At 40.5% G+C, this 23,531-nt stretch overlaps 1 protein-coding gene across 9 annotated transcripts in view; it reads right to left on the reverse strand.

Moving 5' to 3' along the window:
- RHOT1 (ras homolog family member T1) overlaps positions 1-23,531 on the reverse strand; it is a 62,119-nt gene that overhangs the window by 20,613 nt on the left and 17,975 nt on the right. For all 9 annotated transcript variants that reach the window (XR_009347838.1, XR_009347837.1, XM_059147650.1 and 6 more), the window contains exons 3-14: positions 22,524-22,605; positions 19,447-19,490; positions 19,100-19,153; positions 18,916-18,968; positions 13,935-14,043; positions 13,521-13,622; positions 6,486-6,584; positions 5,838-5,946; positions 4,949-5,069; positions 2,655-2,739; positions 2,158-2,303; positions 1,080-1,180 (exon numbers count right to left, since the gene is read on the reverse strand). Coding sequence is in view for 7 of the 9 variants with exons in the window: in XM_059147650.1 (XP_059003633.1) it covers positions 1,080-1,180; positions 2,158-2,303; positions 2,655-2,739; positions 4,949-5,069; positions 5,838-5,946; positions 6,486-6,584; positions 13,521-13,622; positions 13,935-14,043; positions 18,916-18,968; positions 19,100-19,153; positions 19,447-19,490; positions 22,524-22,605 (1,105 nt within the window). In the remaining 2 variants the exon portion in view is untranslated. The remainder of the gene's footprint in view (positions 1-1,079; positions 1,181-2,157; positions 2,304-2,654; positions 2,740-4,948; positions 5,070-5,837; positions 5,947-6,485; positions 6,585-13,520; positions 13,623-13,934; positions 14,044-18,915; positions 18,969-19,099; positions 19,154-19,446; positions 19,491-22,523; positions 22,606-23,531) is intronic.

The raw sequence follows: 23,531 nt of genomic DNA on the forward strand, positions 1-23,531 counted from the left end.
ATTGTGGAGAGTGAAAGAACCTCATGCTAGCTAGGAATTCATTTCTTGCTCTTTGGTGCTGAATTAAATACTATCTAATGGGTTAACTACTTTAAAGGATACTTGCTCTGTTGGTGAATGTCTTTGGGGTGCCTGGGTGACTCAGTGGGTTAAGCATCTGCCTTCAGCTTAGGTCATGGTCCCAGGGTCCTGGGATCGACCCCTGCATCGGGCTCCCTGCTCAGTGGGGAGTCTGCTTCTCCCTCTCTCTCTGCCTGCCACCCTGCTCATGCTCTCTTGCTCTCTCTTAAATAAATAAAATCTTAAAAAAAAAAAAAAATGATTATCTTCTTATGCTAGGACCTCCTGTAAGTTATGGCATTTCCCCCACCAACTGGGATATAAGAAAATCTTGAAACAATCCATCCCCTAATTTGTTATTTCCATACCTATGTATATTCTTTAAGTGGAGCACACTGCCTAGCAAGAATTATAAAGTCTGGGAAAGATTTCCTAATGTAGAAAATGGTTACAAAACCAAGAGATACACAATTAGTTCAGTATTGGGATTATGTGTTAATAGGTATTGTTTTTAATGTCTAAAGAAAATGAAAAGACAAGATAAACTAGCACATTAAAATACATTTAATGCCCATAGCCCTCCCTGATGTTCATCAGTGGAGTGTCCTCAGGGGTAAGCTAGAAGTAAAATCTCTTCTCTTTCTTTTCTTTTTTAAAAAAGTTTTTTTTTTTTTAAATATTTTATTTATTTATATGAGAGAGAAAGAGTAAGAGATGGGTGAGGGACAGAAGAGGAAGCAGAACCACTGCTGAGCAGGGAGCCTGACCTGGGGTTCGATCCTGAGCTGAAGATAGACACTTAACCAACTGAGCCACCCAGGTGCCCATACTCTTTCTTTCTTGATTAAGAGTAAAATCAAGCCTCTGAACTCAAAAGAAATGACCAAATGACTGAGAGAACAGAGGACAATCATGGAAGACTAATGAAGAGGAGTTTATTTTCACCCTTTTCACACACGAAACCCAGAATATTTTAAAAATGTTTCTTAGCATGAACTGTGTACTATCCCGATACTTACCTGTAATGGCAGAAGCCTGAGACTCTTGCTCCGTCAATATAGAATAGCCTAGATAGCCCAAATACTCCAGGCATCGCTGGACGTCTAAGTAGGTCGTGAGCCTAAGAAAGGGAGGAGGTGGACATGTGTAAAGTTCCTAAAGACCATTTATAGGGAAAAAAAAAAAAAAATCCCAACAGCTCAAATAATCTTACCACCAGACCCAGATAATTTCTGTCAGACTTCTTTTAACTTCCCATGTGCCCAACCATGGGTTTCCCTACACCGCCATTTTTCAGGAAGAGAAGAGAGGGCAGGGATACAATACCAGCAGGGGTAGAGTGGGATTCCTATACCTACACAGAGATGAGCAGTGAGATGCTGGTAAAATCTACAGTAAGGATATTTTATACTGGCCACTTCCCATGAGACACAGCGTACCACAAATACTGGCGGGTTGCAGGCCTGATAATTAAATCTGAAAAGGTTTGCAAAAGGCGCAAAAATAACTGAAAGGCACCTGAAATTAGTTAAGCCTTCTTGTGACGTGAAAAAGGAACAGTCCCTGGTGTTGGGAAAGCTAGTCTCACCAAGGCTTAAGTAGTGATATCATCATGGGCGATCAGAGGATGTCCTTTGTGCCCTGGATACAATGCCAACTACGATGTGAGTAGACCATAGAGGAACCTCCATTAAGAAGTGCAGTAAAAACAAACAACAACCAAAAAAACCCTCAAGTGTTCAGCATCAAGTAAAACATGCTCTCCCCATATTCAGGAAGTGTAAGAACTGTGTAATAGCAATGAGGTTCCCAACTCCTTCAATCAAAAAAGCATTAAAATCTAGTTCAGTTTTGATGAGAGACTTATTACTGTTTTCCCGTACATCATCCAAAAGCAAACACAAGCTTCCTGATACATTGACAGAACATCTAAAGTTCATCGTAGACGCAGCAGCAGCAGCACTATAAATCCTGCCCATAGGCAGTTATGACTGAAGCATTCAGTAAGACCTGACCAACTTACAGAATGATGAATGTGACACATCGTAATTTTAAACTCGTTGTAACTAAAGGAAAACAGGTGAGCTCTGTACTCACGTCCACTGGGAAAGAAATCCCTGGTAAGTTATCCAGCCTCTTTCATTTGTACAAACTGTGTTATTCACATCTGGCCCCCACGGTATGTAAGGGAAAACTTTAAACAAATCTTTAAGCTCATCAGGTGACAAAGCACAGTCTCTATCCTGAGAATACACAAAGAAGTATACAAAATGTTTAGATATCTAAGAGAATAATTCCCACACACAGAGCCCCCAGCCTAGTAAAGCTACGCTTCTAAAAACAAATGAAATTTTACATTTTCTGAAGAAAATTCCTCTCACATATTAAGAAAACCTATATAAGAATCCATCAGAAACTAGATTTTTTCATCTTGAGAAAATAATAAAATAAATAGAACTTTTGCTAGTCTAGCTTAAGAGTTTGAGCAATTTTTGTCTATGTGACATGAGCATCCCCTAGCTAAGGGAACAGAGTTAAATCATTTACCAAAAAAGTATTATTACAATCATGGCAAACTGTAGCTAAAAGCTTACCAAATCGTGCTTGTCAAAGGTACTCTGCAGAAACAAATATGCATGATGATTTAATTCAGTAGTGCAATCAGGAGGTATTTTTAGCCTAACAAAAGAAAGTTTAAGAGTAAAATAAATCATTAACCAAGTATTAAAATTTAATTTAAGAGACAAATATAAAACTGCAACAAGTCTTTTTTGGTGGGATGATAGCATCTGTAAAAGACCTTTGCTGAAGCCATTTAGACCTTCCCAGGGGAAGTCAATGGGGCAGAATGGCCATCCTCACAAGAGTGGGAGTAACACTCATTCTGACCTGACATATGAAGTTTTCTTAAATTTCTGAAGGGCAGGTTGAAATAAAAATTTTACAAGTAACACCGATTACCCTGTAATGGGTTTGCTCTTCTTGTAAACAAACTGTAAGTCATAACTATGGCTTATGTCAACATGATAATGAGCTGAAAATGATGGAAAGAGGTTATTTCTGCCTGATTTGTCCTTTGACCCATCCTAAGTTCAGTTCAATCAAAGGCACTGAGCTAGTGCACAAAGCTAGTGTCCCTAGTACACAAAAATAAGACAGGCTCCCTACCTCTAGGGAACCACATTTAAGTAGGAGACGGACCACAGACAATCTTACTACTGCAACAGAATGAGGCAAGTGGTGGATATGGGTAACAAGGACGCTACGGGGGCCCACACGGAAAGAGCCATCTCTGGCATGTGGGTGAGAAGGTGTCAGAGACACTATCACCTGACTTGCAGACTTGAAGGATAAAAGCCAATAATTAGGTTGGGAGAGAGAGAGGGAAAAAGTGAGAATCCCTGGGCAAAGGCCTGGAGTCCAAAACAACAGATGATTGGTAGACTGTAAGCAGTTTAGTAGTAGTATTTACTTCTAGAATGAAGGCAGGAAGTGAAGCATGAGCAGAGCAGATCATGAATGACCTTGTTTAACATGTTAAGAAGCCTGAGCTTTATCCTGGCTCTATGGGAAGTGACATGGGCAAATCTGTATTTACATAGCTACTAATCTAGTAGCAGTATGAAGGACAGAAGGAGACAGTTTAATAAGAAAGCTAGAGAGATTCAAGTGGTAGCTCTACAAGGCTATTCTATAGAAAACGAAAGGCAGACAGGATGAAGAAACCGAGAATTGTTAGTGTGAGCCACAGAACCCTAAGCAAGTTTTCTTACTGGAGTATTCTTACTGTCTTACTTAAGAAAGTAATAAGCAACTTCCTGTAGAATTTACATATCCATATTAATGGCACAGAAAAGAAAACCTGACAAAGGTCCTGGGACAAATTCATTCATTCAATACATTTTTTACTCCAAACTTTGGGAAATTCCTTGAGCCAAGATTTAGTAACCAGCAAGAGAAGTTTCAACTTAGACCTGATTCATGGACCAGAAAGAACTCTGCTTTCTCCACGAAGATGATAAATGAAAAAACAAGAGTCTTTCTGAACCCTTACATAGACAGCTAGGGGTGCTATGCTAAAAGAAAAAGGGACAATATGAAGACAATGTGCCAAGGGAAAGTAGAGAAGAAGGACTGAAGACCCAAAAGGCCAGATATGGGGATGTCACTTTCCTGAAAAGCCTCCCTCCCGAGGGTACGGGACAAGCAATACACGACAAAGCAGTCTCCTGTTTCAGATGACACTGGGTCCGTTTTAAACAAACACAACTGACACACAGCATTCTCAGAGGAAAATAACCACAAACAGAACCACAAAACTCCTTAACAGGCTATTTAGGAAATATTAACTTCTTTCATCCAGAGCTAAGAAAAGGCTGTAAGAATTAAAGAGGAAAAGGACTAAGGGAAAGAAGTGAACCAATATACTCTTGACGTCTTGACTCCAAATGCAAGTCTGTCCAGCATCTGTCATCTCCTTCCTCAGTAAGATGAGTAAAAAAAGATACTCTTATTCCCCATGAGAAGAGGAGGAAAAATTTATGCCATGCTATAAATCAAGGGCTCTCAACTGGGGATGATTTCATTCCTGAAGGAACATTTGGCAATTTCTAGAGACATTGGACATGTTCAGTTGTCAGAGCTGGGGGAGGAGGTGTTACTGGCAACTAAGGACGTGCTAAGCATCCTATAAGACACAGGGCAGACTCTACATCAAAGAACTGTCTGGTCCAAAACGTCAATAGCGCCAAGGTTGACAAATCCTGCTATAAACCTCTCTATAAGTCTAAATTAGTTCTGAGTAGCTCAAGCCTACCTAAACTGTGCGCTAAATAAAATTTAAAAATACTTGGCAGGCAAACTCAATTAGAAAGCCAAAGGTACATACAAGGGGAATAAATACTCGGGTGTCAAATCCAGATCATCGTCATAACCAAATCGTCGAAGCACAGTCCAAGTAGTTTCGTGTCTCCCTCTCTGGATAAAAAGTGTATGTAAAAAAAGAAAACCTGAAATAAAATAAATCAGTAAGTACAGGAGATGTGAATAAGGGTACAAAGTCACAAGGGAGAAAAGCGTGTAACATGTAATGGCAAGAGCTAGAATCATGAACATAGGCATACAGCTTTGCATACCAAAAGGTCAAATCAAAGCAGAGTTCATAAATCTGTCAATGAAACAGAGCTGACTTCAGAATCCTTTCCCATATACACCCAAGTCAGCAAGAGAGAGCAATGGATAAAAGGGCCAAAAATGCATCCCAAGGAATACACTGACATTCCCAAAGTTACATGGTAAAAATAAATGAAGTTGTTTTAAAGATTTTTTAACTCGTTTCTATAATGGAAAACAGTGGTTTTCAATTTCATCTTTTATTTCACTATGGCTCTACAGTATGTTCTACAAGGAACATCTGTACTTGGTAAATGTGACTGGTAGACAAAATGTCTGCCTTAAAAATAATTTATACTTAAAGGATGCTTTTACATAGTAAGAATTTTAAGATAAATGTGTCCCAGAAATCTCAGCCCCTCAGATGGACCTCTGCATTCCCTAAGATCTGAGCAATTTCCCCACCTCTAATTTATGCTGACAGTAAGGATAATTATCTCCATCAATGGCTTATCTCTTCTAACTCTTAATAACGAAGTTAGATCTTAAGCCTATCCGTAAATACTAATATTTCCTCTTAAAGTATACATAATGCTAAGACCTTTACCTTATGCCAAAGTTTGAAAATATCAAGTTTAAAAGGCGGGAAAACACCATCCACTCACCTTTCAATGTCAATCCACTGTCAGCCACACCATCACTTATATGTTTTCGGACTACATTCTTGACATCTTCCAGAGCTTGGGGTGCTAATGGAGTATTGAAACAAATTCTCTAGTAAAAAACGTAAAAATAAATTTAAAAACAAAACAGCATTAAAACCACACATAATATAAAACATTATTCTACAAACCAACATTAAATCCGTTGTAATAACAACAACAAACCAAATTCTAAATTAGAATAGGATCATCTCTGCTTTGCATTATTTATTTAAAACATGTCATATGTAGAAGGAAAGAAACTTTCCCTACTGTCTCCATAGCATTTCTAAAACACAGAGTTCTTTGTGTACCCATGTTATACAAAACCAAGAAAGAAAAGATAAATCAGAGTTCAAACTTCAAGTCATCTTTAACGCATCCACTGTATCCCATGAAATGACACACGGTCAAAAGAGTCTCCTCAATTCCTGTGCGTAAGAGAGTTTTATACCCCAGGTGAAGACTTAACTAGCTTGATGGGAAAGACAGTTTACATGAAAGAGACATGCTTATCAACAGAATTTTGTTTACGCTAATAATATTGTTAGAGCTTTTCTCAACAAGAAACCCCCCAAGATATAGAAATGCCTGAAGAAGAGGGAGGGCTACCTGGAAGAAGTTGAGTTCAGCATCATTGAGAGTGCCATCATTATCTTGATCAGATATTTTAAATATGCGGGTGAGGGCTTTTATACAGGCTGGTTTCATCTATACATCATTGAGAAAAGAAACAATTATGTTAATCAAGGTAGTTGGGAATTCAAAATATGACTTTCGTAAGTAATGTTAAGAATAATTCTGAGGGGCACCTGGGTGGCTCAGTGGGTTAAGACTCTGCCTTCGGCTCAGGTCATGATCTCAGGGTCCTGGGATTGAGCCCCATGTCGGGCTCTCTGCTCAGCGGAGAGCCTGCTTCCCCCCCCCCCCTCTCTGCCTGCCTCTCTGCCTACTTGTGATCTCTCTCTCTCTGTCAAATAAATAAAATATTAAAAAAAAGAAGAAGAAGAATAATTCTGAAGGGCGCCTGGTGGCTCAGTCGTTAAGCATCTGCTTTTGGCTAGGTCATGATCCCAGGGTCCTGGGATTGAGCCCCAAGAGGGCTCTCTGCTCAATGGGGAGCCTGCTTCTCCCTCTCCCGGTCCCCCTGCTTGGTCTCTTTCTCTGTCAAATAAATAAATAAAATCTCTCTTTTTTTTTTTTTCTTAAAAAAAGAAAAAAGAGTATTAAATGAGCCATAAGCTAGAAAGTCTACAATTAAGGGTGAGTTTTTACTTAAAGAATGGTAAGATATGACCTCTATAAATGTGATCCTAATATTAGATATTCACAATTAATAAAAATGACATCCTGGGGCACCTGGGTGGCTCAGAGGGTTAGGTCTCTGCCTTTAGTTCAGGTCATGATCTCAGGGTCCTGGGATCAAGCCCTGCATCAGGCTCTCTGCTCAGCAGGGAGCCTGCTTCCCCCACTCTCTCTGCCTGCCTCTCTGCCTACTTGTGACCTCTCTCTCTCTGTCAAATAAATAAATAAAATCTTTAAAAAAAAAAAAAAAGGTAATTTGAAGAAAAATGAAAAGATGCAATTTTCATTAAAGTTTGAAATGCATCAGAAGCTAAAGTGGTCTAGGAGGCCTGGGTGGCTCAGTCGATTAAGTGCCTGCCTTCAGCTCAGGTCATGATCCCAGCATCCTGGAATCCCGTCCTTCACTACACTCCTTGCTGAGCAGGGAGCCTGCTCCTCCTTCTGCCTGCTGCTCCCCCTGCTTGTGCTCTTTCTCTGACAAGTAAATAAAATCTTACAAAAAGGGATGCCTGGGTGGCTCAGTTGGTTAAGCAGCTGCCTTCGGCTCAGGTCATGATCCCAGCGTCCTGGGATCGAGTCCCACATCGGGCTCCTTGCTCAGCAGGGAGCCTGTTTCTCCCTCTGCCTCCAGCCTGCCACTCTGTCTGCCTGTGCTTGCGCTCTGTATCTCTCTCTCTCTAACAAATAAATAAAAATCTTAAAAAAAAAAAAAAAAACTTACAAAAAAAAAAAAAAAAAGAAGCTAAACTGGTCTAAGCTATTGGCTCAATAAGGTATTTAAATAGTAACTACTTTAAAATATAACACCAAAATCTGACTATGTTTAAAATGTATTAAAAATTCTATCTCAGGGTGCCTGGGTGGCTCAGTGGGTTAAGCCGCTGCCTTTGGCTTGGATCATGATCCTAATATCCTAGGATCAAGTCCCACATCGGGCTCCTTGCTCAGCAGGAAGCCTGCTTCTCTCTCTGCCTCTTCCTGTCACTCTGCCTGCTTGTGCGCGTGCTCTCTCTCTGACAAATAAATAAATAAAATCTTCAAAAAAAAAAAGAATTATATCTCAACAAGGCTGTAAAAAATTTAACAGTAATAAAAAATTCATTTTGCATATAAGTAGCTGAGACCCTCACACAATAAACATTATCATACAAGTCACATCTTTTTCATTATTAGGTAAGCAGAGGACTCCACAGTCCATATAGAGTCCGTCATCACTGGAATTAATTTTTAATTAATCATCAGGCTTTAATCTTAAATATTTTTTTTAATGATTCCACCTCAAATCTGTGTTAAAAGGTTTTTCTGTTTACATTTATTTATTTTTGAGAGAGAGAGAGCATGTACACATGTGTGAGCCCACGACCTGGGGTTGAGGGACAGAGGGAGAGAGAGAATCTTAAGGAGGCTCTGTGCTGAGCTCAGAGCTGGGCCAGGACTAGATCTCACAACCCAGAGCTGAAATCAAGAGAAGGAAGCTCACCCTGCTGAGCCACCCACCTGCCCCTGTGCTGAAAGTTTATTGCTGGGACACCTGGCTGGCTCAGCTGGAGCAGAGTGCCCCTCTTGATCTCAGGGTCATGACTTCCAGCCCCATGCTGGGTATAGAGTTCACTTAGGACAAAAAAAAAAAAAAAAAAAAAAAGAGTTCATTAGTGTTGTCTACAAAAATGGTTCTGGTGTAAGCTTAGACACAAAGTTTATACTTGTCTAAGACAAGGTTTAGTCTCTAAAAGTTACACGTTTTACCTCAGGCAGGTCCCCCTAATAAACCAGTAACAGATGGTGGCAAAAGTTTTAGTCTTGGGGTCTAGGGAAGGAGCAGGGACGATAAGCAGATTAGGAGAACTAATAATAGGCCTAGGAGAAAAGTAGCAATTAAAGCACTGAGAACAAACCAATAGAGGGGATTTAACTTACCTAGGCCAAGGCCTCAGGTAAATCTGCATAGTATGAGACTTTCCCAAATTACCTTGAGCATAAGATAATGTACCTGGCTGAATCAGAATGGAATTGGTGTTTTTAACAAGTGTGCCTAGTAAGTATTATGAGGCAAATTAGGGAAATACTGGACTAAGAGTAAACTAGGAAGCACTCCAATTATGGAACAGTAAACCAGGATTAAGGAAAAGTAAATCAGGGTCAGATTAAAGGATAACTCAGATTAATTACTTATACCGGGTCAGCACTTTTTCTGTGAAGAGCTGCACAGCAAGTACTTTAGGCTTTGGGGGCCAATAGGTAAAATCAAGAATATCATGTAGGTATTTATTTATTATTTTTTTTAAAGATTTTATTTATTTATTTGACAGAGATCACAAGTAGGCAGAGAGGCAGGCAGAGAGAGAGGAAGGGAAGCCGGCTCCCTGCTGAGCAGAGAGCTGGATAGGGGCTCGATCCCAGGACCCTGGGACCATGACCCAAGCCAAAGGCAGAGGCCTCAACCCACTGAGCCACCCAGGCGCCCCTCATGTAGGTATTTATATATTATATAGCAAAAGAGAATCAAATTTCCATCAAGTTTTTATTGACAGAATTAAAGACGTAACAATAATGGTGTTTATATTTGTTATACAGGTCTACTACTAAGAAAAACAGAATTCTTTTTGGAGGAATAACATTTTGTTTAATTAAGGTTCAGTTAGTGTTCTCCATCATGAAGACTGAAGATGTTCATCTGTTAATGCTGATCTGCAATCAGATTTCACATATTTCACCTTTGAAAATCATTTTGTAGATCCGTATGTCCAATACTGACACTATAGAGCATTTTAATGGAGCACATTAACTGCTTTGAAGGCACTTATAAAATTAGATTCTTTTCTTGATATTTTCCTGTCACTACACTACAGACTAATCAGTTCCGATTGAAGGTTGGGTGGAAGCTCAAGTGCACAGTCAAATGGGTTACAAACATGGAAATCTCCTTTGCATTTGCATCAAGGTTCCCCAAAAACAACAATTCGAGGGGCGCCTGGGTGGCTCAGTGGGTTAAAGCCTCTGCCTTCGGCTCAGGTCATGATCTCAGAGTCCTGGGATCGAGCCCCGCATTGGGATCTCTGCTCTGCAGGAAGCCTGCTTCCCCCTCTCTCTGTCTGCCTCTCGGCCTACTTGTGATCTCTCTCTCTGTCCAATAAATAAAATCTTTAAAAAACAACAACAAAAAACGATGCAAGAACTAAAGTTTGGGCTCAGAAAATCTGTCTGCTTTGCCATCCATTTCTTTTGTTCTGGCATGTAGGTAATGCACAGATGATAAAACACTAAGATGCTCAGGTGCCGGTGCCCAGGGTATTCATGCCGTCAAGTCAATAATGGTGTCGGCATGCTCAGTGGTGCACACACAGCAGGGGGAGGGAGCACACCACACGAGGGCTCTGCAGCAGCAACTCGTGCCTCTCCAGCAGGAAAGCAGTCACAGACAAACAGAAAAGGACAAGTATGGCCGTGTTACAAGAAAATGTTATTCACAAACGATGAAATTGGAAAGTCATCGAATTTTCCCATATAACAAAATATTATTTCTTCAGATTTTTTTTCCCAAACAGTGAAAAATGTGTAGTAAATAAATTCTTAGCTCACAGGCTGTACAAAAACAGGTGGCAGGCCAATTCGGTCCATAAGTCAAAGCCTGGCAGCCACTCATCGATACTATAAACTTTCCCCGGAAAAAATGTGCAACTTTTATTTTTTAAAAACTCAACAATAAGAAGGTAATTCAGGGGTGCCTGCGTGGCTCAGTGGGTTAAGCCTCTGCCTTCAGCTCAGGTCATGATCTCAGGGTCCTGGGATCAAGTCCCACATTGGGCTCTCTGCTCAGCAGGGAGCCTGCTTCCCCCCACCCCCACCTGCCTCTCTGCCTACTTGTGATCTATCTCTCTCTCTCTCTCTCTCTGTCAAATAAATAAATAAATAAATCTTTTTTTTTTTTTAAGGTTAATTCAATTAAGACATGGGCAGAAACTGAAATAAACATTTCTCTATATACAATAGTCAATAAGCACCATGATGTTCAACATCATTAAGTTATCAGAAAAATGCAAATCAAAACAACCATCACTAGGATGGCTGTTATAAAGTGTGTACACAGACACACAGACAGACAAACAGACACACACACACACACACACACACACACACAGGAAAATAACAGGTACTGACATGGCAAAGACATGGAGAAATTGGAACCTGCCATTCAGTTTGGTGAATCCAAATAAGTTAAAGAGAACTAGCATGTGACCTAGCAATTCACTCCTCAATATACATCTAAAAGAAATCAAAAGAGGTATTCTAACTTCTGTATGAATGTTAATAGCAGCTCTATTCACAATAATCAAAAAATGGAAGCAACCCACATGTCAATCAACAGATGAACAGATAAACAAAATGTGGTATATCTATACAAGTCTATTGCAGGGGCACCTGGGTGGTTCAGTCAGTTGAGTGGCCAACTCTTAGTTTCAGCTTAGGTCATGATGTCAGGGTCCTGGAATGGAGCCCCGCATCAGGCTCTCTGCTTAGTGTGGAGTCCGCTTGAGGATTCTCTCTCTCTCCTCTCCCTCTGCCCCTCTCCCCAGCTCAGGAGTGCGTGCACACCCATGCACGGTCTCTCTCTCTCTCTCTCTCACAAATCAATAAATAAATCTTAAAAAAAAAAGTCTATGGCAAATAGGTGAAGGGGATTAAGGGTTCATTCATTCAACCATTCATTTTATTTTATTTATTTATTTTTTTAAAGTTTTTAAAGATTTTTGTTTATTTATTTGACAGAGAGAGATCACAAGTAGGCAGAGAGGCAGGCAGAGAGAGAGAGGAGGAAGCAGGCTTCCCGCTGAGCAGAGAGCCCGATGTGGGACTCCATCCCAGGACTCTGAGATCATGATCTGAGCCGAAGGCAGCGGCTCAACCCACTGAGCCACCCAGGCACCCTAACCATTCATTTTAAAATACTTTATTTATTTATATGACAGAGATAGAGAGAGCATGTGAGAACACAAGCAGGGGGAGTGGCAGAGGGGCAGGGAGATGCAGAATCCCCGTTGAGCAGGGAGCCAGATGCAGGGCTCAATCCCAGGACCCAGGGATCATCACCCAAGCCAAAGGCAGACACTTAACTGACTGAGCCACCCAGGCACCCCAAGCGTACATTTACTATGATGAGCACGGAGTAACATAAAGAACTTCTGAATCACTGTATTGTATACTTGAAACTAATACATCACTGTACATGAATTATACTGGAATTAAAAAACAAATACATAAGTTCTTTTAAAAAGACAAAAGTCTATGGGGTGCCTGGGTGGCTCAGTGGGTTGAAGCCTCTGCCTTCTGCTCAGGTCATGATCCCAGGGTCCTCCGCTCAGCCGGGAGCCTGTTTCCCTTCCTCTCTCTCTGCCTGCCTCTCTGCCTGCTTGTGATCTCTGTCTGTCAAATAAATAAATAAATATTTTTTAAAAAAAAAGACAAAAGTCTATAGCAAATATTGCTACATTTTAGATATTACTGTTTCTTAGCTATGAAACAAAAAGGATTATTCAAATTGTGTTACATGCTGTACCCGTGTAAATTGATTACACAAGGTTTTCTCTCTCTCTTTTTTTTTTTTTTTTTTAGATTTTATTCATTCATTTGACAGAGAGAGATCACAAGTAGGCAGATAGGCAGGCAGAAAGAGAGAAAGGGAGGCAGGCTCCCTGCTGAGCAGAGAGCCTGACGCAGGGCTCAATCCCAGGACCCTGGGATCATGACCTGAGCCGAAGGCAGAGGCTTTAACCCACTGTGTCACCCAGGCGCCCCTACACAAGGTTTTCATTTGTGTGTTTTTAAGTCTGTGAACTTTACACTAGCAAAATAAGTAGGCTATTAGGTAAATCTTCAGACTTTGCTATTTGTTTTTAAAGATTTATCTATTTATTTATTTATTTGACAGAGAGAGAGAGAGAGATACAAGTAGGCAGAGAGGCAGGCGGGGGAGCGGGGGGAGCAGGCTCCCCGCTGAGCAGAGAGCCTGATTCAGGGCTTGATCCCAGGACCCTGAGATCATGACCTGAGCTGAAGGCAGAGGCTTAACCCACTGAGCCACCCAGCTGCACCCCCGCTGCTGTTTGTTTTAATTGCATTTTCTGAAATACTGTTTGACCTGGAATACTATTCACGGTATTTAACATGAATGTCTTTGAAATACCTAGAAAAATTGTTTTTGGATTTTTTTTTTTTTTAAAGATAAGGACTTTTTAAAATTTCATCAGTTTAGAAGAATACTCAAGAGTTACTAAAAATCACTACTAGAGTTACTACCTACATATTCCAGCCCCTACTATCACAGCCTGGGGGGCAGGGGTTTACCTCTTTCTCCTCTGGGCAGTACAGGGGCCCTGTAGGATGAAGAACAGCTTTCTGCGCATAATAAAAGAGCTCTGATATGTTCTTCAGGTTTTTTGCTGAACACTGAAAAAAAAAGTTTAAAATGTTATATTCTGAAAGCAATGACAGGAGCTAAAAACAATTTTTAAACTATCGATATAAGGTAATAACAAGATTGCTCGAAGAAAGAGAAAAATTTTCTTTGTTGAAATCACAATATTAATGTCTACAAACGACTCAGAAGCCAATTCTGCATTCTCTTTTGTATTTGGTTTACATGACTTCACAAACAGCAGGAAATGTATTCCATCCCACACCTTCTCACATCCTATTTTAAACCACAGTTTAGTGAGAATTCACCAGCAGTACATTTCTAAATCGAATGGTAAGGCATACCTCCACACAGGTTTCGATTTCTGTGTACTGGTTCATAATGGGAAGGATGGTCTCCATACTACTGTATTCTACCAGATCAGATTTGTTCCCAACCAGTATCAAAGGCAGCCTGAAAAAGCAGGATATATTGCAATAATAAGGAAAGCAGAAGACCTAAAATATCTATTTTAAAGTGTATAATAACCATTCTAATTAACTTCACTTAATCCCCCAATATGAACCTGCTACTGTAGTCAGTTCCAGTCCCCTAGATAGCATGTTCATGTTCAACAAATATTTACTAAGTACTTTTTAAAAATTTTTTGAAAGTTAATTTATTTTCTTGAGTAATCTCTACACCCGACCTGGGGCTTGAACTCACAACCCCGAAATTAAGAGTCATGTGCTCTTCTGAGTGAGCCACCAGACACACCTACTGAGTATTTCTTATAAGCCGGGTACTGTTCTGAGCATGAAGGATACAAGACAGACAACGTCCCTGCCCATTCTAATAGTGAAAAATCAGAAAATGGACAATAAGCAAATAAGCGATACATTTTCCAATTCCGTAAGTGCAATGAAGAAAGTAAATAGGGGGAGGATATGGGATAGTCACGGGAGGGGCTAATTATATGGCAATCGGGAGAAAATCTCTCTGACACGGTGGCATCTGCGTCAAGGAAAGGAGGATGAGATGGAATGGGCCCTGTGAAGAGGAAGGAAAGAGCTGTGCAAGAAGGGACAGTGTGCACAAAGGGCTCAAACTGAAAACACACCCTGGTGAGTCCAAAGAACAGAAAACTATCAGAGAGGGTGGAAAGTACTAAGCAAAGGGAAAGAGGTATGTAAAGGGGCTGGAAAGCGGAGCAAAGGCCAGACATATAAGCTGCGGTAGGGAGTGTGCATTTTATTGTAAGTGTAAAACAGGAAGCCAGTGAAGAATTAGGAATAGGGACACAATAGGATCTGATCCACATTTTATTATTTTTAAGATTTTACTTATTTATTTGACAGAGAGAGAGATCACAAGTAGGTAGAGAGGCAGGCAGAGAGTTGGGGGGTGGGGAGCAGGCCCACTGCCGAACAGAGTGCCCGATGCAGGACTCGATCCCAGGACCCTGAAATCATGACCTGAGCTGAAGGTAGAGACTTAACCCACTGAGCCACCCAGGTGCCCCTGATCAACATTTTAAAATGAGTCATATGTTGCCTTTTGGAGATACGTATTGAAACACTGACAATATGGTTTGTTCAAAACAATCCTAATGGGAGAATAAGAAATGAAACAAGACTGGCCATGAACTGACAACTGTTGACGCCAGTGACAGATACAGAGGGAATCATTAGACAATCTTCTCTACTTTTGTATGTGTCTGATTTTTTTTTCAATAATAAAAGGCTTTTTAAAATGTGGTAGTGTATTAGGACAGTGAAGATGGAGAGAAAGTATTCAGATTTGAGGTATATTTAATTTTTTTTTAAGATCTTATTTATTTGAGACAGAGGGAGTGAGCACAAGCATGGAGAGCAGATCTTATTTATTTGAGACAGAGAGAGTGAGCACAAGCATGGAGAGCAGCAGGCAGAGAGAGAAGGAGACACAGGCTCTCTGCTAAGCCTGCCTAATTCAGGGCTTGATCCCAGGATCCCAGGATCATGACCTGAGCTGAAGGCAGAGGCTCAACAGACTGAGCCACCCAGGTGTCCCTGGAGATCAATTTTAGAAGCAGAACTGATAGGAACAAGTGGTAGATTAGATATGGAGGTTGAGGGCAAGGCAGAAACCAAGAAAAATATATAGGTTTTTGGCTAGACAAAATAAGATCTCCTGAGTCACAAAAGACTGATTTAGGGGTGGAGGGGACAGTGAGGCGTAGGCAGGGAATTAAGGATTTTGTGTCTGACAGGCCTATCAGAAATCTAAATGGGGATTATCAAAGAGAGCTAGTCTAGTAGGGAACTGTTATTTGTACATCCTGCAAGAGAGCTTGGAGAAAAAGAAAATCATCTTGCTGGAACTCCAGAAAGCAAGAGAAATTCTTACGTGCATTTATTTCTGTCCCCTCCACCCCCAACGTGGTTATGGGTAAAAGGACTGGCCCATTATATAACCCAAATATACATCCCTAATAAAGACAGGAGGGTCTCCAAAAATGTAGTGGTTTGCAATTAAAGGTGTATAGAAATAATTTATGGAGCTTCAAAAACTACGTATGTCCAAGCTCTACTCCAAACCTACAGATTCTAGAACTCCATGGGTGGGGAAAAGGCACCTATATTCTTTGAAAGCACCTCAGCTGACAGTGATGGGCATCCGTGATTAAGAACCATTGCGACAGGCACCTGGGTGGTTCAGTTAGATAAGCCTCTGCCTTCGGCTCAGGTCATGATCCCAGGGTCCTGGAATTGAGCCCCGCATCGGGCTCTCTGCTCAGTGGGTAGCCTGCTCCCCCACTTCCCCAGCCTGCCTCTCTGCCTACTTGTGCTCTCATTCTCTGTCAAATAAATAAATAAAATCTTAAAAAAATAAAAATAAAAAAAGAACTACTGTGCCTGCTAGTTTCCAGGAATAATGAAAAAAATTCATAGATATTCCCCAGAAGAACAAAAATTCTTTGAAGTTAGTAGAATCTATATGTATGATATGTGTCTCTTAGGAAGCAAATCAAATAGGAATGTTACAGGAAATAGGGAGAGATCTTCTATAATTTCCCAAGTTAAGCCACGTGGGTTGAGTGCATCTATACCCAAGCTGATGCTGAAGTGCCTTCATAACCCGATCTCTTTAAATGGACCTTTGTAATAGTAGAGCATGAAACATGTCTTATTAGTTTTTAAATCTTCAGTATCATTAATATCTGGCTAATGGTATTTTACTAAATAAAAGTTTGTTAAATGAAGGTTCTTCCTTCTCAGCAAAAAATAATTTGTATTTCCATAACCACAGGATGAATGTAGGAGTATGAGTGTGTATACATACAGGAAGAAGGGGGGGGGAAGGGTGGCCTATCTCCGCCTCAAACTTCCAAAAGAGGAAAAATATTGAGATTTGACAACCTGTCACAAATTCGGGAGATTAACAAACTATGGAAACATTTTAGTTATGTCAGGCTTGTGCATCTTCTTATTGTATGTAATTGTGCTGTTTTCTGTTTTATAGTTTAAGAAATTACTTACCTGTATTTATTAAACATACTTATTCCAATAATAAAAAAAAAAGAACGACTGTGACAACAGTGCATGAAAGTCCTACCAAAAATACATGTGCAACAAACATAAACTTAAGATATGAGGCTCGGGAAGAAATTACTGGGAAAGTGTAAGGTCCATATAATAAAGAAACAGACCCCCTAGGGACAAGTCAAGCACAAGAAAATAAGTATGCTCATATGATTTGGAGAGGGGTAAAAAAAAAAAAACAAAAGAGCCACATCTGAGAAAATTCAATTTGATCTTCAAATGTTAAAAGCTACTTTCAGAGGATACCAAAAGGGCCACAAAATTAGCCACAGAATTTTAGGAAGCTGTCATAGTGAAACTAATTTTTTTTAAATCAGGGGTCCAACCTGGTGCTTGATAAAGAGTCCAGAAAAACTGCCTTCTCTGAAGAGTCTCCTGTGGAAACAGCTCAAGCATGCGGCAAGACGACCAAGGGTCAGGACCATGTAGCTGTGGGCCCCACGAAGGCAGCCCTAGCTTACAGGCCCTTCCATGTTGATGGAAATGATGTTTATCCAGACTGTCCACTACTGTACCCACCAGCCACGTACCTGAAATGTGGCTATGTGTATCCAAGGAACTGAATTTTTAGCTTTATTTAATTTTACTTAATTTGCAGTCAAATCACCACAACTGACTAGAGTCTACTACAGTGGCTAGCATAGTTCTGCGGGGTTACTGTCGCCTTTTCACCTTGTCAGGAAGTCATTTCAAAGTTTAAAACTATGACCAAGAGGAGCCATCAGAGCTCAAGACACAGTCACAAAGTCTCCCTCTGTAAATACATGAGCCAGGGTCAATGACCAAGTTCATCTGGTTAGAACCAGATCTTTACAGTCTCAAGGCACAAAAATGTCCAGCCAACAGAGAAATCTAAAAAATTAAATAAAGGATCAGATGTGTACAATACATAGATATTAGTTCTGATTTCCCTAATGTTTAAGAATGCCTCATAAATAATATGTTCCATTAAATAATACTGCAAGAAAAATTTTTGGTTTCCATTTGACTTAAAAATGAAAATATTTACACCCAGAACTATCATTCTGTTCATATGAAAAATACAGAAGGTGTATACTCTTACTTCTTCCCATCACACATTATCTTCCAAAGAATTTCCAAGAAATTTCCCTCTATACATTCCTAATAAAGATCTCTAGCAATCTTTAGAGAACTTATAAAGCAGTACAAGTGCATTATTTCACTGGATTCTCAAAATTACCACATGCAGCCAAGACTGGCATTAACCTCGTCTCCACTACAGAGGAGGAAGGAAGGCTCAATGAAGTCAAGTGGATTAAGCCAGATCTCAGAGGGCACTCGCTCTCCTCCCAGTCCCGTGCCCTTACACACACCACCCTGTAAGTAATCAGTGACAAGGGGAAACCGTTCCTCACCCAAGGGGCACCTCCACAGAGAAGGCAATTACGATACAGATAAAGAGGAATTCTAAACTAGAGACTTCTTAAGCACTGGTTTGAGAAAAAGAAATAATGGAAGATCAGTGATCAAAATATTTACGGTCAGAAGTTATAAATCATTCTAGTACCAGAACTTGGTTTTCTGCTTTGCTCACAAATATATGTGCTGTCTCAAATAATTTCTCCCAAAACCAGCATCTGTGCAGAAACAGAGAAAGACCTATAGGTAAAGCAAACATGGCAAATGTTAACTAGTGGATGTAAGTGAAGGGTTTACAGGTGTTCACTGTACGATTTCTTGCAACTTTTCTCTAAGTTTGACATTTTTCAATATACAAAGTTTCACAGGAAAAAAAATATACCTGCTGTCTTTGTCCGTTCTTTCATTTATGAGAGGAATCCATCGACTTGTTACCTAAAAAGAAAATCAACAAAAGCTAAGCCACAGTGAGGATCTTCTCTGAAAACTCTAAATGGAAGATCAGTTTTAAAAGTGCACCCATAGAAATTTAACTAGATATACTGAAGAAAGTCACACGCTCATACCTTATCGATAGAATGCTTGTTGTTAACAGCATAAACTATGCAGATGACATTAGCCTACAAGAAAAAATTAAGAAATTAATGGTATTTTTAAACAACACAAATGTAACTGGTAGCATCTAAATTAACATATTTGGGCTAAAGGAAGACTAAAATTTGAAACCTAAAAAAAAAACCCCACACTTAGCATGCCTCCAAGAGTAAAGAGTTCCTAAGAACTTAATGCAAAAATACACAATCAAAGTCAGCAGTTAACAACAAAGAATTGAAAAGACCTAAGTGAGAGAATAAACAACACTCACAAAATTATCACCAAAAAAAACCCCACAGCTATTTTTTTTTAAACCCACCTGTGATATCTCTTGATGAAGCTGTTCATCACTCTGTTCTGCTTCTACAAATGACAAAGTTAAAAAGGTGTTCATTATTTTAAACATTTTCATAAAAACTAATGGCCAAGCTAACATTCTACATGGCACGCATCCAACATTCTTCATCCCCCATGACATTTATGTAGTAGTGTAGAGCCAGATGAGGTGCCAAAGCCAAGGGCAAGCCAGGGAAGGAAAGAGTTGGACTACAATAAGGAAGCTGGCTGGCACTGAAAGACAAGTCTACCAGGGGCACGAAGAGCAGAAGGCATTGTGTGATAAATCTAGGCCAGCATCTGATCCAGAGCTGAGATGGGTCAGGCCAAAGAGATCAGAAACCCAAGCTAGAAGACTAGGTGCTGCGGTCAGAAGCCCAGACAAAGAGTCCATACACACAGGGTCAGAAGGCCAGGTGAGAATCTGGGCAATACAAGCTTAAGAGCTTGTATCTTAAGAAAGTAGGCCCCAGGGGCGCCTGGGTGGCTCAGTGGGTTAAAGCCTCTGCCTTCAGCTCAGGTCATGATCTCAGGGTTCTGGGATCGAGCCCTGCATCAGGCTCTCTGCTCAGCAGAGAGCCTGCTTCCCCCTCTCTCTCTGCCTGCCTCTCTGCCTACCTGTGATCTCTGTCAAATAAATAGATAAAATCTTAAAAAAAAAAAAAAAAAAAAAAGAAAGTAGGTCCCAGAAGCAAAACCCAAGCATGATAGTGATGAGTCAAGAGTTCCCTTTCCAGCACGTATCTCTGGCAGGAATGGGTCTCAAATGGTGGATGTACATAAAACCCCAGAGTGCAGGGGATATGCATGATGAGAGCCATGATGAAAAAGCATACAAATGAATGGGGTGCCTGGATGGCTCAGTCAGTGAAGCGTCCAACTCTTGGTTTCAGCTCAGGTCATGATCTCAGGGTCAGGAAATCAAGCCCTGCACTGGGCTCTGCACTTAGCGGGGACTCTGCTTGAGATTCCCTGCCCCTCTGGCTTTTGCTCTCTCTAGCTCAAATAAACAAATAAATTTTTTAAAAAGCATTCAAATGAAGAGATACACAGTAACAGACATTAATTTAGATTACCTTATGTTAAATATTCTCCCCCCAAAATGCCTGTTATTTCTGACATACAAACTAATACCATACATGAGCATAATGATATTTTAATTTATGCTAAACAACTGGCCACATTTTAAATATATTTTCGTATGCTGAGTAATCAATGGGTAATGGCTTCAACTCCAATGCGGTAAGAGAATAATTTTGTAAATGAAGCAGGTTATAAGGCTGACTCCCACAGAAAGCGTCCAACCCCCTCAGCTTCTGGTATAGTGCTGTCTAGCAGCTGGACAAGCAAGCCATGTATGTCATTTTTAATGTTGCCATAGTCACATTTAAAAACTCAAAAGGTTGGGGTGTGTGGGTCAAGTGTTTGTCTCTTGATTTTGGCTCAGGTCACGATCTCAGGGTCATAGGATCAAGCCCCATGATAGGTTCTGCACTGGGTGTGGAGCCTGCTTAAGGTTCTCTCTGCCCCTCTCCCTATGCCCCTCTCCTGTTCAAAAAGTAAAAAGGAACAGGTAAAAGTACATTTTCATTTAATCCAAGGTATCAAAAATATTAAAAGTTCATCACGTACTCAACAAAAGAATTATGATAAGATTTACATTCTTCTTCTCACACCAAGTCGTTTTTTTTTTTTAAGATTTTATTTATTTGACAGACAGAGATCACAAGTAGGCAGAGGCAGGCAGAGAAAGAGGAAGCAGGCTCCTCGCCAAGCAGAGAGCCCGATGTGGGGCTCAATCCCAGGACTCTGGGATCATGACCTGAGCCGAAGGCAGAGGCTTTAACCTACTGAGACCCCCAGTCACCCCTCATACCAACTCTCTAATTCCACCTGTATTTTATACTTACAGCACTTTTCAGCTTAGACTAGCCAAATTTTAAGAGTTTGATAATCATATGTACTGGACTGCAAGTCCTGGTATTTCACTTTTAAAGTATGTGGAATACCAGCTTAGGAAAACAAAGTATTACCAATGTAATTATGCCATTCTTACAAACAGATTTTATGTTTTAGAGCAGTTTTAAATGTACAGCAAAACTGAGTGGAAGGTACAGAGATTCCCCATATACTTCCTGCCCCCACATAGCTTCCCACTTTATGAACATAACCCATCAGAGTGGTCCATCTGTTACAACTAACTCCCAATGTGGGGATCGAACTCACAAACCCAAGATCAAGAGTCACACTCTCTACCAACTGAGCCAGCCAGGCACGCCTCCTTTTTTTTTTTTAAAGAAGTCCCAGAACAAGCAGAATAATTTAGTGATTAAAAAGTAAGTCTGAGGGGCACTTGGGTCGCTCAGTCGTTAAGCATCTGCCTTCGGCTCAGGTCATGATTACAGAGTCCTGAGATGGAGCCCCACGTCAGGCTCTCTGCTCAGCAGTGAGCCTGCTTCTCCCTCTGTCTGCCACTCTCCCCACCCCCTTCTGTCAAATAAATAAATAAAATCTTTGAAAGAAAAAAAAGTAAGTACTAGTGGGTAGAAAAATTTTAAATTATTAAAAGCAATACAAATGTAATGTAAGCAAGCTGACAACTGTTTTAACTGTTATTTTGGGGAGGGGACAATTCTGATAAATTAAAGAACAAATTTAGAACTCAAATTCTCAAACTCAGAACTCTTTCTACATCATAAGAGCATTCCTGAATGCCTGATAACAAAACTAATCCAGAACTTACCTCTGCAAACATGCCAAGTCAAGGAGGGTAATGATTTATCTACTACTCGTCATTTATCATCACTCTTTCTTTTTCATTATTATGGAACCCAGCTTAGTAGATCTAGGACAGAGAACTACAAGATGGAGGCTTTATGTGGGGTATGGGGTGGGGGTTGGCAAGGAGATATAAATGAGACAAGATTAGGAAATGATTATTTACTGCTAGAGAAAAAGGAACGCCTATCCTGGCACATTTTTTAAAGCTCAGTATGTACCCCTTCTTTGAGGACTATTCAATTAACCCTGCAGCTTCACCCACAAGAGGATATTCATTACCTGAGTAATCTACGATGTGTGTAGGAACTCTCTCAGGGGTGACATCAGCTGGAATGGTAATTTCTTCTGCCCGGGGAGGAACCTTCATTTGCAAACAAACACAGAAAAGGAAGAAAAAAAAAAAACCTTCAGCTATTATCCATCAAACTTGTTAACAGATCATGTAAATTCACCTATATATTATCCCCTTCCACCCATACTTATCCTTCGAAGATTTATTATACTTTTAAATGCTTATTTTTTGTGCTTGAACCCACAACCTTGAGATGAAGACAAGAGATCAAGAGTTGGATGCACAACCCAGTTGCCCAGGTGCCCCGAAAAACACTTCTTTTAAAAAAACATGCACAGGGGCGCCTGGGTGGCTCAGTGGGTTAGGGCCTCTGCTTTCGGCTCAGGTCATGATCCTAGGGTCCTGGGATCGAGCCCCGCATCAGGCTCTCTGCTCGGTGGGGAGCCTGCTTCCTCCTCTCTCTCTGCCTGCCTCTCTGCCTACTTGTGATCTCTCTCTGTTGAATAAATAAAATCTTTAAAAAAGAGAAAAAAAAAAAAAACATGCACATTTTCGGGCTCTCTGCTCAGCGGGGAGCCTGCTTCCCCCTCTCTCTCTCTGCCTGCCTCTCTGACTACTTGTGATCTCTGTAAAATAAATAAATAAAATCTTTAAAAAAAAAAAAATGCACATTTAGGGGTGCCTGGGTGGCTCAGCGGGTTGAGCCTCTGCCTTCAGCTCAGGTCATGATCTCAGGGTCCTGGGATCAAGCCCTGCATCTGGCTCTCTGCTCAACGGGAGCCTGCGTCCCCCCCACCCCTGCCTGCCTCTCTGCCTACTTGTGATCTCTCTCTCTCAAATAAATAAATAAAATCTTAAAAAAAAAAAAAAAGAGCATGCACATTTCTACTTGTGTGGGCACAGGACATATTAAATATACTTCAGCTCTAACACAGCCTAAAACAATACCTAAGTTAATTCAGTGTTTCAAACATTTGATTTTTAAATGCTATTTT

This window comes from Mustela lutreola, chromosome 15, assembly GCF_030435805.1.
Source record: "Mustela lutreola isolate mMusLut2 chromosome 15, mMusLut2.pri, whole genome shotgun sequence".
NCBI classification, from domain to species: domain Eukaryota; kingdom Metazoa; phylum Chordata; class Mammalia; order Carnivora; family Mustelidae; genus Mustela; species Mustela lutreola.